Source organism: Corvus moneduloides, chromosome 6 (genome assembly GCF_009650955.1).
Source record: "Corvus moneduloides isolate bCorMon1 chromosome 6, bCorMon1.pri, whole genome shotgun sequence".
Taxonomy (NCBI): domain Eukaryota; kingdom Metazoa; phylum Chordata; class Aves; order Passeriformes; family Corvidae; genus Corvus; species Corvus moneduloides.
The window spans coordinates 61,866,732-61,881,265 of NC_045481.1; the positions used below are offsets into that span (position 1 = coordinate 61,866,732).

Below are 14,534 nucleotides of genomic sequence, written 5' to 3' on the forward strand. Positions count from 1 at the left end.
CTAATCTACCCAAAATGAATCTAACTTTCATTTCAATCTGCCCTGGAAAAGGACAAGAAAAAAGTCAGCACCTGAACGACAAGATTTAATGTAGCTGCTTTAGGTGCATTTGAATAGTTCAGAGAGCATCCAGCCACCACCTGCAGCCATCAGAGGATTTATCCACCATGGGAATGGTCTGAATCCCATGTTTCCAGTTCCAGTGAAGCAGCTGAAACGTGAGCACTTGGATAAGGCAACTACAGGAAGATGGAACTGCCTCACAGAGCCCTAAAACCCCGCAAGTTATCCCAACTTCTTTGCCAGGATAGAAACAGACAATGGTTTTGGTTGGAAAAACCCTCAAAAATGACTGAGTCCAACCACTAACCCAGCACTGCCAAGGCCACCACTGACCTATGTCCCCAAATGCCACATCCACAAGGCTTTTAAATCCCTCCAGCAACGGTGGCTTCACCACTGCCCTGGGCAGTCTGTCTGTTCCAGGCCCTTCTTTCTGGGGAGATATTTTGCCTAATATCCAATCTAAACCTCCCCATGTCCACCTTGAGGCCATTTCCTCTTGTCCTGTTCCTTGGGAGAAGATGACAGGGGCCATCATGGCCTTAAAATGGCAGCAGTTGCCCAATTTTGCATTATTTGCTACCTGTCAGGCCATGGGCAAGTTTCTTTACCTTTGGAGCTGCCAAAGACAAGCATCAGGTCTCACCACTTTTTTAGGTGTGCACTTGATTTCTATTAAATATCTCCAAACTATTCTAAAAATGCACAGGGAATTATGGGAACCAAAGAACTACTCCCAGGCAAAACCCATCTTCAATTCCATTCCCAATCTATCTGGTTTTGCACAAGCCAGCTCCAAAACCAGGCACAGTCAATAGGGCATATTTAGATATAAAAACTCAAGAAACTTTTACAGAATTATTACAGTGGATGTTTTGCTGGTCATTTAAAAACAATTCTCTCTTTAATTTAGTAGCTGAAGTGAGCCATAATCACCCCCACTGTAAATAAATACACCAGATGCAGTTAACAACTCCCAAGCCTGTCAGCAATGAGCACGGCCTCTCACAAATCTATCTGGTGCTGAAAAGCCACAGGTTGGGTCCATTAAAAACAATAGCAGCTGTTTGGAGAACAGCTCTGGAAGAAGAAATTGCAATAAAAAGTACTGGGGAGATTGACGGGGTGAGATAAAAAAGGATTCTTTGATTTTGCTGCTTGTATTTTTTTTTTAATAAAATACAACATAATCAACACAAGACTTTGGTATCTGCCTTCTAGATTTTTGTATGGCTTTTGTCCAGAACCAACCTTTTTTGTACCAGGCTGCAAATAAACTCTTCCATGACTTCTTTTTACGTATTTCTTTGCTTTCAGATTTTCTCTTCATCAGCTAATAAAGGAACACTTAGCTACCTACTCTTATCCTAGCATCCTATATACCCATTCTTGAGAAACTTCCATGTATTTTGCTAGGACAATTCCCAGTGCTCTGATCAGCAAAGCACTCAGAGACCTTCAAGTCCAGCCACATCCAGAACCCAAAAACAGAGGAGCCACCACTTGGCCATGAAGACAACACAGGAGATCCTGTTTTGACTACAGAGAAATGATGTTTTCCTAACAAGTGAAAACTTTGTGCCACAAGATGAGAACAACAAATCCAGCTCCCCAAACAGCTGCCAGAATATATGAGGCAAAAATGAGGTAGAGATGAAGGATTATTATTTTCCTTCATTGTTGTATACAAGAGTCTCTGAAGATTCCTATCAGCGGCACAACAGGATGTAAAATGTTATTTCTAATCTGATTGATTTAAAGTACACTTCAATTTGCTTATTAGATGAATTTGCTGAGCCCCCCAGTCACAAGCCACGGGAAATGCTTTGAAGGCAGAGGAACTAAACAAGGCAGGGATTCCTTGGAAAGCCACCTTCTCCCTCACTGGTGTCCTGCAGAGTTGCACGGCCATTTCAGAGGAGCACAGCAGCTCTGAGTGGGATAGTCACCATTTACTGGGATCAAGCTTAGCATAATTCCAACACTGAATATTCCCATGTATTTACCATCAGCCAGCTTCTGAGGAGAACAGCAATGGGGAAGAAAGCCTCCTCCTGCTTTTCTTAAGCAATTAATGGATTAAATCTGAACCCACTGTTCTGTAGAAGACACATGTTAGAGATTGAATATTAAAGGAATAATAACCAAAGGAATGCAGAGCTTCTGCTAGATCAGACCCAAAAGTTCAGAATTTCCTTAAGTCAAGTGTTTCTGTAGTTCTTAGCACCCACACACGAGCAGTGGGGAGCCTGCTGTGTGTACCAACATGAAGGGATTTATTTAACCCCTCTGAAACCTCAAGAACAGTTGAGGAACCTCATTCCACAGTGAAGGTTAAAAGAGAATGACACTGAGGAAATCCTACCAAAAAACCCTAAATAAATACAGTACATGTCCACCTACAGAGTTCTCATTTGCTTTTTCAGATTTGGAGATAATAGCATAGATCTATTTGCCTAGTAGAGGTCTATGAGTGAAGGTATTTTTAAGGAAAATTTGAATTTTTGGGATAGGGAGAGAGGGAAATGTTACTGCTCATGAAGCATACGATGATCAGATGTTCATAACCTTCCTTTTAATCTCTGCACAGACTTGTGGTTCATGAAACACAACCAGCAGACGAACTGAGCATTTCAGTGTCACACAAATTGATTGCCAGTCTCAGAAGAGGAAAAAGAAAGCTGTCCATAAATAAATGAAGAAACCATGTACACACACATGTAACTCCCTGTGATAGTATTTCTCCTGCTTGTAAGATGCTTGCACCTCCCCCAGAAAAAGAAAAAAAGGGAAAAAAGAAAGAAGGAAGAATTCCAGGTTTTTAGATTAGTTCTGCCCTCAGCAATAGGAGTTTGCCAGTTCATTCTCCACCATTTGAAACAACTCATCTGCTTTCCCTCACCTGCAGTTTTGCAGGTTTGTAGCAACATCCTGCAATCAAAAGACATGGTATTTTCTCCCCTAAAATACCAGGCACAAGTAGTGTTTTTCATATAGCTCCATTCCAGCAACCAGGTTTCCATAGTATCCAGAGACTAAAAAAAGCCAACAGGCTTTGGGGAAATTAATTTTAATAGAATGTCTTGTGGTAATTGCTCAACCACACCACAAAAAAGGCATTTATTTATTTGGTGTTAGTTTTAATACTTAACCCCAGCACCTGAGAGTGGGAAATGGAAGAGATGCACTATTGCTGTGGTATTTGAAGAGAGGATGAACAGATTTTGCACGAGTGACGATTGTCCATAGCTGGGCTTTATGTGAATCCCAGGATGGCCAAGGTGGCTGGATGCCACTGCATGGCTTCTAGGTGGCCAAGAACTGACTATTGATACTAAGTAGCTTAACATTATACAAACTTGCTATTTTTAGACGATTTTGTAGTAGGAATTCGGGGAAATAGTGGGTTTCATACTCACTAGGAGCCAGAAGGCTCCCTGTGGATATCTCCACACTCCACACGCAGTCCCACGGGCTTTGGCAGAATCCCTCAGGATAGGAACGTCAGGAAATTCTCCTAAAATACCGTGGCATTGAGGCCAAAATGCCTTAAAACTGAAAATGGAGAACTGAATGGACACAGAGCTAATTCTGGCTGGTGCTGCCATTATCATCACAATTCCTTGCAAATCCTCCTCTCAGAGAAGCAGAAAAATCAGCTCAGAGTTTCAAAGAGCTACTTGTTAAATTCTGGGGAATCAGAAGCCTAATATACACCTCATGGAGAGTCAAGGCTAAAGAAAAATGATTCCCAGTTCTGCTCACAGCCTGGAAAGCAAAGGGCTTTCATTCTTCTCTGCTCCTCAGTCTTATTTTAAAGCATATAATTTGCTTATGTGGGAATAACTGAGCTCTTCTAAGAACCAAATTCTCTTTTGTCTGCCCATTTCCATCTATGTCAAAAAGGTAACAGTCTTAATAATGTATTTTAAAAATCAACCAAGATTTGTTCCTCCTTTTTATGCTCACACTGGCGCATTTGGAACACCATCACTTCCTACGGGTTAGAGGACACATGTGAGAAACAGATGAAAAGAACAATCAGAAACAGTTATGTACAGTGGGTTTGTGCACATCCAAAGCACTCTGAGGGCTCGGTAATTTCATTCCGCTGCCACCATCCACTAAAAACATAAATTAAGAAAAAAATAAATAAACAAATCCAAACCCTCAGTCACTGAGTTTAAGTGGAAAGAAAGTAAAACACTTCTCCATCAAGTGAAAAATCAATTCCCTCGGTCAGATGCTGCACAGATACACCAGGCTCTTCAACACTTGTACCACAGCTGCTCTTTTTCCAAGAGCCCATTGTCCCAACCCTCCAGTACATCTGTAGCTACACTTCAGCAGGAGAATTCCAAAAGCAAAACAGGAAGAAAGTTTTCTTTGCACTCTGAGAGCCTGCATTTTAAGCAGTGTCAGGGGCTTGCTGGTGCTTAGCAGACATAATTTACCGGTGTCACCAACAGGATGACGAGTAACTGGTTGACAGAAATAAGCCTTCTCCTCTAATGGTTGGTTAGATCAAACTATGTGTCAATTAAATATACAGATTTAAAAACAGTGGTGCCCAGACTGGTGCTGTGTATAGATATATAAGAAATCCCTGAACGGTTTGTGTTGGAAGGAACCAAAGACCATCCAGTTCCAAGCCTGGAACGCGCTCTCTCGAAGCTCAAACACTGCAGTGCTGCTGCAGCTTTGGCAAACCCCTCATCATTAAAAAGAGGTTTGTAGAGTTGATCCAAACCCAAAGTTGGTGCTGTCTAGGAACAGAGCAGCTCCCAGCCTGGCTGTTCTGCTGCCAAAGGGGAGGCTCTCTGGCAGGGCAGGAGCAGCAGCCAAGCTGGCAACAAAAACCCTCCTGCAAGACACTGAGCTAACGTGGACCTGACCCTGCTGGTGCCCCAAAAAGGCCTAAGTGTGAGAGCTAAATCCAGCCCTCAGAAATGTAGTGAGAATGTTGGTTTGCTTTCTTCCTCCTACACACAGCACTCTTATGAAGCACTGCATGGAGCTGGTGTCCACACTGCTGGGAGGAGATGAGCAAACTTTCATCTGCAACGTGAGAATCCCTGTTCATACAAAGCCATTAACAAAGCCTCCACTTATCTCCAAGAGCAAAAAAAAATGTCATGGTCCCCATGAGCCTGCCCGAGAAAAAAATAAATTTAGATTTGCATCTGGTGGTGGAAGCGAGCAAAGTTCACACTAGGAATAAAATGCAGCCACAGGGTAATTAACAAAGATTATCAAAGGATGAGAAGGTTTCTCTATTGCTAAAAGGATTGGAATCAGTAATAGCTGGCTTTGTAAAACCACTCATTCACCCAGCCTTTGAATACCAATGTAAGGCATCACATTGCTAAAAATATTCATAATTATCAGAGTCTAAGCTACAACAATAAAGTTCAAAGTTTGCTTCCCACAGCAGTTTTCAAGTTTGTATAGTGCTTGCTGGAATAAAACCAGTAACCTATTGCTAAATATCAATCTAAAGGTATTTGTGTATGAAGGTGGGGTCTTTGGGGTTTTTTTTTAATATTTCAGATATTTTATAGATGTCTCCCTAAATGCTTATTGCTACTTCTTACATGCAGTAGAGGACAAATATCTTTAATACAATGACAAAATATTGCTGTCTGTAATAAAATGTTTATTTTCCACTCAAAACCAGTTAAAGAAAAGTTTGTACTAGTAAATTGTAAAAGCTTTCGAGGATGAAGAAATACAGGCAGTTATATTACAGATATTTTGCACGTTTTAGTACAAGCACCAACTGAAGAGTTCTGCAGCAAAATGATGAAATTTCTTCTATTACCATCTCTGGTTTTGATCCTCAAATTAAACCTTGAATTTTTCCCTTTTGGTTTTATTTTATAAATGAATAATTCACCAGGTCTATCTAGTTTACATTTTAACTGGAATGTAAATAAGCAGCCATGCTATTCTGAAGACAATAACATTTCAATTTATCTGGAAAAATAAGAGATTTTATGGCACAATAATGCAAACTGCAACGCCTCATTTAGAGAACAAATGCATTGTTCTGGTAAAATATTGCAGAATTAACTCGTCTTTCTGAGTATTGATATTGTAACATTATTGTTTGTGTGACAGGAAAAATCCCCATGGGCCCCATCAGGCAACACCTGCAGAACAGCTGCACACTCATGGGGACAACAAGAACAAATAGTTAATAATCCACTGGGGGTTCATTTTAAAAGACAATCTATATCTCACCACACTAAACCCTCCAAAAAAACATATTCTGAGGTAAAATAGGCCTTCCAGTTTAATGGATTTCTTTACTCAAAGATGGTTAGATTTGTTTATGTCATCAAGGCAAATCTCCAACACAACCCCGCCTTCCAGAATTCTTGAAGTCATGTTTCAAGGCAGAACTCTCTGAATTTTTACAAAGCTGAGCACTTATAGTATAGAAATCCAGTCACTGATGAGTTATCAATGACCTACAAAAGAATTAGTGATGGTTGGAATTTTTTAACCCCTTTCTAATGGAGACTGCAATTTCTAGCACTTGGCCTAATATGTTGCTTTACTTCTATCTATCTTTTTAATCAGGCTTATATCAAGATTCAAGAAAACATCAACTAAAATAGTTAAAAATAACACAAAGGGCATGCTGGAAAATCTCAGTTATAACAACCAAATCCTTGTTTTCTGATTGTTCATCAAAGCTTAGAAAAAAAATCACATTGAACTGGCATCTGTTGAATTGTTTATGGAAATCCACGTCTATTGACAGCCTCACTCCTTCAGCTCTAAAACTACTCCTGCACTTTTCCAGTACACTCGCCCCGTGCTCCATCCCGGAAAGCCACTACACACTTTACAATTTTTATGACAAAAACCACGGCTGGGCTTGAAGCAAGGAGGAGACAAACCACATGCTGTCAGAAATTTCCATGGAGACTCTGTGAGCACTGTTTCCAAGGGCAAGTGTAATGTTCATCTCTGAAGTCTCATGTTAAAATTAGTCGTACAGGTTGGACAAATCGGGAACTGCACACTTGATAAAAACTCAGTCATATGATACAATGCCAGCTGCTCCAGGTAATCCCTACTCCATTTATCTGCTGGAGTAAGACAGCACCTTTTCTTCCTTTTTTGTTCATATCTTTTATTTGTTCTGCTCCACATATATCAACTCCAATCATGAATTATAATAATGTTTCATAGCTGATTTCGAAGTTTTACCTCCTTCAGAAGATTCCAGACCATAACTGTACATGAAGAAATGATGCCCTCTCTTCTCCTGCCCTCGTGCTCTCCAAAGACAGGACCTATCTCCCTGTCAAACCTGTCTTTCCAGAGTGAGGTTCCCCTCATCTCCATGACCCCAAGCCACCAAACCTCCTCAAGCAAGAGCGAAACATCTGCTCTGCCTCTCATTTTGCCCCCTGCCGAACCGGACTCTCCCTTCCCTGACACCCGGCGCCTTCCTCGAGTGTTATAAATGGCACTAATTAGGATCTTGGTTGCCCATTAACTCTTTTATTATTCATGTGACATTTATGATAAATGCCTTATATGACTTACAAATGGTTGAGGTGGTGCTTACACACAGAGGCATAAACTTCAGAGTCACGGGAGAAATCACTTAGCAGCAAGGCAGGCTGGCTACTCCAGGGCTGACAACCACTTGCTGCCATGGAAATTTAAATCTTCTCGTTCAGCATAAAAGCTAAAGTAGTGTGGCATTCCTAGAAGTGCAGGTGGACTGCTATTTCAACAATCTTTTGCTTCACTGTAAATATCTCTAAAGATGGCTTTCTCCAGTCAGCCAGGGCTGTACACTGCATGTTGGCCATAGAACAGAAAAAAGCCCTGCCTTTCTCCAACAGAAAAGTCTCCTGCAACAGCCAAGTTGTCATTTCTCAGGATTATCATATCCTGTTAATTAAGTTGCAAAATTCAGAGCAGAGTAACCCCGATGAACATAAATTACACAGAAATGGATTTGATTTGCATGTAATAATGGCTTCTTTCAGAATTAATTACAAATATGCTGGAGTGTGGATTAACGTCCTCCTGATTCAGCAATGTATGTGCATGTTTAGCTGCTCTTCTAAGCTAGGGCTAGGAGTAAATTGTCTAGACAATTAATTATAATTCTTCTCTTATTTGCCAAAAAAACAGTAAGCTTTGTGTGGAATCAGTTACCCAGACTTCTTCCATCCCTTCAGAGATCTTAAAAAAATCCATGGGCATATTTTTCATTCCATAATGAATTAAAGTGCACATTGTTCATCATCAGTTCTATCTGTGCAACCTGCCAGTACAGACTCCTCATACTTGCCATGGATTAAAAGCTGAACAAGAAACCAACCTCTAAAAATATATCCTTGTTTCAAAACCCCACCTAAGAGGAATAAGGAGAGCTTTGGAAGGATCCCTGCCCAGGGAACGAGGCAGTTCCATTTGTAAGCTGGTCTTTAACGCTCTGCTAAACGCTTCTTCTTAAGTAAACAAACAACGAGGGAAATGTGCTTGAAGACAGAGATAAAAATGCACATCTATTTACTTTAGAAGCCTGCAAAGCCTATTCTTTCATGGCTACACTGTGAGGAAGTGGTGCAACTATTTAAATTCAATCACCATGGGAGTTCAAGGCACACTCCAAAAAAAGCTGCGTGTTGTACCCTCTCCCGCATGCAAAAGCCAGCTCTGCAGAAATAAACGTTGTAACACCGGGAAGTATTTTACCAAATCATACATGAGCCTGAAGAAGAACACATCAAATAATTTAAAATCAATAGATCTTAAGGACAAGGCTTGGTCAATCCATCCCAAAAGACCTATTTTCAATACCCAGTTTCACAGAACCACAGCATCCCTTTCTTGGTTGTGAGAAGGTTGTGGAGGAAAGAGGAAGAAAAATCTCAAATCATGATTTTGCTGCAAACTGCCCAGCAACACTCAAAAGGAGAACCAACCATTCAAACAAAACCTAAAATACCAACAAAAAATCCTCCAAAATATCAAACACAAAGATATTTTTGGCATGAACAAACGGAGTATTTAAATATACCCTTTTTATAAAGTAATTTATAGTGCAATAACATCCATTGCTTTTTTTTTTTTTTTTTTGTATTTACAGTGTAGTGTTGGAAAAATTCGATTTCAAGCCAAAGTAATTTGCTTTATTCTCCATGGTTACTAAACACCACTAGACCACGGATATTTCTGAGTGCAGAAACAGTTGCATAAAAAGTCATTAATTTTGGTTACTCCCCGAAAACTTATAGAAGAAACCAGAACTGATAGCCTACAATAAATATTGAAATTCATCTAAATTTCAATAACTCAACTACGACCTCTCAAATATCTCTGACAGTGTATTCCCAAAGGACAAAAAGAACAACCAGAAAATTCCCAGCCAGCCTGACCATTGTTCTCTGTCACTGCTTTCCTGAATGCTGCAGGAAGTTTTAAACTGATCAAGTGAAGCACATTACTGGTGTTAGCCCACTGAACTTGCTGCTCAGAGGCATCCCACACTTTTTTCCAGAGTCAATCCTCCAACGGGAACACCACTCTTTCCCCAACAGAGCACTGAGAATCAAATTTCAGGATCTCCTACCTCGATCAAAAAGTCTCCAGTTCTCAGGCCAGCTTGCCATGCTACTCCCCCTTCATCCACAGATTCCAAGTACTGCAAAGCAGGAAAGGCTGGAGTTGGGGTGAATTCTTCAATTGGTGTGTCAGCTTTAAAAATAAATACCACATTAAAAAAAGAAAGTTATGGAGTGCTTGCAATTACCACTTGACTACAGGCCTATCATTGGCCATTCCAATTTAGGGTTAAAAAATGGTGGGTGCTGGAAGTGAGAGGGATGTGCCTCACGGGAGATCAGGATGCTGGGGACAGAGTGCAATCCCTCTGCAATAGCAATCCACAGGTCTTCCTTCCAGAGGGGAAAATACCTACTCCTTTCCTGACACAAACCAAATCAAGCTGCACCAGGCAAGAGTTGGGTTCTGATACTCCAGGATATTTGGTATTGGCTCGAGTAACCCTTTTGTGTGCCTGGCAGAATGCTGTAACTCTGGCAACATCCACCTAAAAATGATTTATGTGCTGTAGCCAGGAGAGAGCATCTGGCTAACTAGGGGGGTAGGGTCAGTGGCAAAGGATGAAGAAGATCAACCAGAATTTTTTTTTTTTCCCTCCTAAATTTGGATGTGCATAACAAAGAAGAGACCAGAAGAAAGCACTTTTAAGGACAGGAGGCACAGCTGGCCCTGTGACAGCCCTGCCTGTCCCTCTGTGTCACGTACACACACGGGCAGGAAAGTCCTTGGGTCTTTCACCTGAGGTGCCCCCGCTGCTACGGAGAAAAGCTCAGGGAAACTGTTGGGCTCCCACAGAGGGAGTGAGCCCTGCTCGAAGCACTGATAACCCACACCAGTGCTCAGAGATCAGGCAGTGCCTTTGGCTTTCCTGCTTCGACTCCAAACATTTCATTTGGCTAAAACTGACAAAGCTTTTCCAGCCCTGCAGATCCGCGGTGGCACCGGTTTAGGTTTAGGGGTGGGGAGCGGCGAGAGCAAAAGCCATGTCCCAAGAATGAAGACATGGAATAATTTTCATGCTCAAGCAAGGCAAGGGAGAACCCATGTGAAATGAGGGGGAGCAAGAGATGGGGCATACCATCATAGATATATATTCTTTTTTTAAATACTAAAGGAGCAAACTGCACTGAAAGTTAAAAAGCAAATCATTAAATAGAATGCCTTTTTTAACTCTTAGGAATGCCACCGTGATAGATTTTAGCCTACAGAGAAGGACCATGCAGCTTAACACATGAACAGCTTTAAAAATGAGCACACTACAGGCCATGCAACATACGTGCAGCTTCTGAAGATATAAAAAAAGGTCGTATTTTCATACTAAAACTGCACCAATGTCACCTTGCAGAAAGATCCACCCTATTTTAAACAAAACATCCCTCTCTTGCCTACTCCTATTCGCAGCCCTATTTAATCAGGCTGGCATTTGAAATAAAGCAGCAGTTTTTATGAGGAAAGCAGGTTTCCCACAGTTAAGTAAACTGCACAACAGAACAGATTAACGGCAAAATACTACATCCACCGGCACGAGAAAAATACAGGCAAAACTTTCTCCCCCCAAAACGATTATGCAGTGCTTCTCCTATGTAAAAATGCAAACTGCTTCGGAGAGAAGCCACCGAAATCCATCGGAGTAGTATAGCACACAGAGAATCCTGTTGTCTAGCAACCAAGTGCACCAAGAATAATTCCTGCTTATATTCCGAGATGTATAAATTTCTTCATGCCACTGCACATCACACACACACACACACTCACACACACACACACACACACAGAAGCACATACCTTTTGCCCCTCTGAGCACAAATCCAAATCCTTCATTGTCTTTTTTCTGCAGGACCACTGCCTTTTCTTCTATTATGCAGTCACTGTAGAGAGAATTCCGAGGATAGCGACCATTATTACATCCCTTCATCACCACTGTAGTAGCTGCTCCTCCAGTGTGCAGGTTCATCATCATCACAGCCCGTTAATCAAATAATATTGCAGTAACCAAGCATGGGAAAATATAGAACAAATAGCAGCGAGGGGAAGACAAAGACTGAGCTGGATGGTAAAAGAGAACATGACAAAGCAACTTAAAAGGAGTAAAAAAGGCAGAGAGGAAAAAGAAAGAAGAAGAAATCATGCATGGTGGTTTGTGTTCTATATGAATGACTGGATGAACATGTGATCATGTAATCTGTGGGCTAGCTAGGACTCTAAAAGGAAAAAAAGTAAGTGAACTGAACGACAGTATCATTAATAAACTCCTCAATCGTGGATGTACCAGATGCATCTTCTAGTGAAGCCAAAATGAAACCAACCAGAAGAAAAATGAGGCAGCATTTTAAATTTAAAGATAATAAATTATGATTTTCTATTAGCTAACTAAAAGGCACAAATATATTCTGAAAGCTATGCCTTGCATCAAAAGCCCTTTTTCAATCCTATTGAATGTTGCATGCTGCAAGAATCCCACATGATCATCTGACAGCCTACAATGCTAACAACGTGCAGCTGCCTTGGCGTCATCAAGCACAAATTTCCACAGCATCAAGAATCTGCATAATTGAAATAGTAACAAGGCATGCACAAGCAGGAAAACACATTTTCTAAGGAATATTTCCTGTCTCCTGATAAACAATTAATATTATAAAACAAGGAGATGGTGTAAAGGACTATTTATGTAAGCAGTATTCCCTTAAAGAGAAAGTAGCCTTAGGAATCTCACTGTCATTGGCTGAGATAAAAGTAGAAGGTAGATGAAGAAAACGCACAAAATACACATTAAAACGGGACCTTTCAGACACAGGGAACGATCTGTAAAAACCTTAACTTGTTTAATACCTTTCATTAAACATGAAGTTACTAAAAATAAGCTCAAAAAAAAAAAAAAAAAGAAAAGAAAAAGAAAAAAAAATTGGGATGCTCCTTTAGGTACCAAAGCATTGCACAGCACGAGTTGCAGGGGTTAAGTTCATGAATTGTCAGCCCTGCAAACTAAGCTGCTCTAAAATACCTACAGAACTAGTTCAGATAGAAAGGAGTGTGGGCAAGTTTGCTTTCCTCAATTTTTTACTAGCCAGCTTCGGTTCCCACTGGTCTTGTGCAGAATCCAGTCCCCAAAGCAGTGAGTGCAAGGAGAGACTGGATCTGCCTCAGGGCCGTTAATAATCCCCAGGGGAGGAGGAAACTAAAGAAAGGGACACTGCTGTGACCTTTTTATTTAAAGCCCTGAACAAAGCGAGGGATGATGATCTCGGGACACCGATGGACAGCCTCCAAATTCCAGATTTCTCGTGCATCACAGACCATCCTTTTGGTGCCTTTCCAACTCTGCGGGATGAAACTTCCCATGGCTGCTGAAGCGATGATGTAAGGTTGTCTTCCAAATTGCAGAGTGTTTAACACCACACATGAATTCAAACTGCCACAGCGGTGACTTTGTGGGCCAGAGATGGTCTCCATCAGCACCAACAGCTTTGGTATCTCTCAACTTATGGTTATTCACTGTGTCATTCAGACATTTCCTGTTCTTACAATTGAAAAACTTCTGCTGCTTGAGAAAGCCCAACACCCTCCTGCTCAGGGATATCGGGGTGGGATGGAATATGCAACTCTCAGAGCCCACTGAAGCTCTCCATCAACATTCTGATGTTCTAGAAGCTGCCAGTGCCTTGGCTGATTTCCCTCATTTCACCACCATGTTCTCAAGGTGGGTTCCTGTACTTATCCACTGAAGAATCAACAGTGAGTTTTTTTTCTTAATACTTGGTCAAATTAATAAAACCCATTCCTGTCAAGTTTCCTTGTAAGCACTCAATGGCTTAATAGAGGTTAGAAGGCAACTTTTGAGAGGTTAGAAGGCAACTCCTGAGATCCTAATCACAGCAAGAGTTTGCTTCAAAGAACCCCCTCATGTCCCCTCCCCAAATCCCACTCCAGTGTCAGTTCATTTCCATACAGAATTCAGAAGTTTATCAGCTCAGCAAACTCAGGATCAATTCACCTGGTCTACACTCTCCAAAAAAACCAGGCATCCAGGGTCCTTCCAGAGCCAGCTTACGAAATGGATGGGCATTGTTAAGTCATGCTCACTTCATCCTAATGTACAGGTTAAAGGTCTAAAAACCACCTGTGATTTTCTTCTCGTGTCCAGCACACCTATTCCATAAACTACCCAGGTTTATACTTCAGTTCATGTACTGAAAGTGGGGATACCAAGTTGCCAACATTTTACAATTTCACATTTTACGACATTTTACAAAGTTTTGAGTTTTACACGCAGGGGAGAGGTGAGAGGGAAGGCAAGGGGAAGCACAACATGATTTTTGGTGAGAAAACACACAAACTGATCTCTACTATTTGACAATACAGCTTTCTAATATATAGTTGCAGCCATAAAGAAAACAGCATCACAGCCTGGAAAGTAAAAACGTAGGCTCGAAAAAATCAGATGTGTAGCATTTCTTCTCATTTATGTTCCCTAGGAGTAGGGAACCTGCAATAATCCTATGGCTTGAGTAGCTTAAACTTGTTCAAGCAACCACAGAAAGCAAATTGATTCTCCATGCACCCCCCAGTGCTGCAGAGCGAAGAACCAGCAGCAGGAAAAGGTGGAAGACCAACAGGCACACACAAAAATGAACTGAACTTGCAACCTCCACAGCCTTTCTCCCAGAAGAGTTCGCATTCCCAAGACAAGGGGGCAGAAGAGGGGGAGAGTTTAACCTCTGACTGTTTGCAATGCCGCTTTTTGCTTGCTTTGCCACGCCAGGGTTCTCTGTGCCAGTCAGGGTGGACCCTCCACCGAAGGTCTGTTCACAGTCCACCTGCTCCTAGCAGGCAAAGTGGTGCCAAATGTAAAAGTAGGTCAAAATTTCTCCCCA

The 14,534-nt window shown here is 41.3% G+C and overlaps 1 protein-coding gene across 6 annotated transcripts in view; it reads right to left on the reverse strand.

Moving 5' to 3' along the window:
* The window catches only part of SHANK2 (SH3 and multiple ankyrin repeat domains 2), a 277,689-nt gene that overhangs the window by 104,695 nt on the left and 158,460 nt on the right, over positions 1-14,534 (reverse strand). For all 6 annotated transcript variants that reach the window (XM_032110838.1, XM_032110840.1, XM_032110841.1 and 3 more), the window contains 2 exons: positions 11,449-11,531; positions 9,671-9,795 (listed from right to left, as the gene is read on the reverse strand). In XM_032110838.1, coding sequence (XP_031966729.1) covers positions 9,671-9,795; positions 11,449-11,531 — 208 coding nt within the window. The remainder of the gene's footprint in view (positions 1-9,670; positions 9,796-11,448; positions 11,532-14,534) is intronic.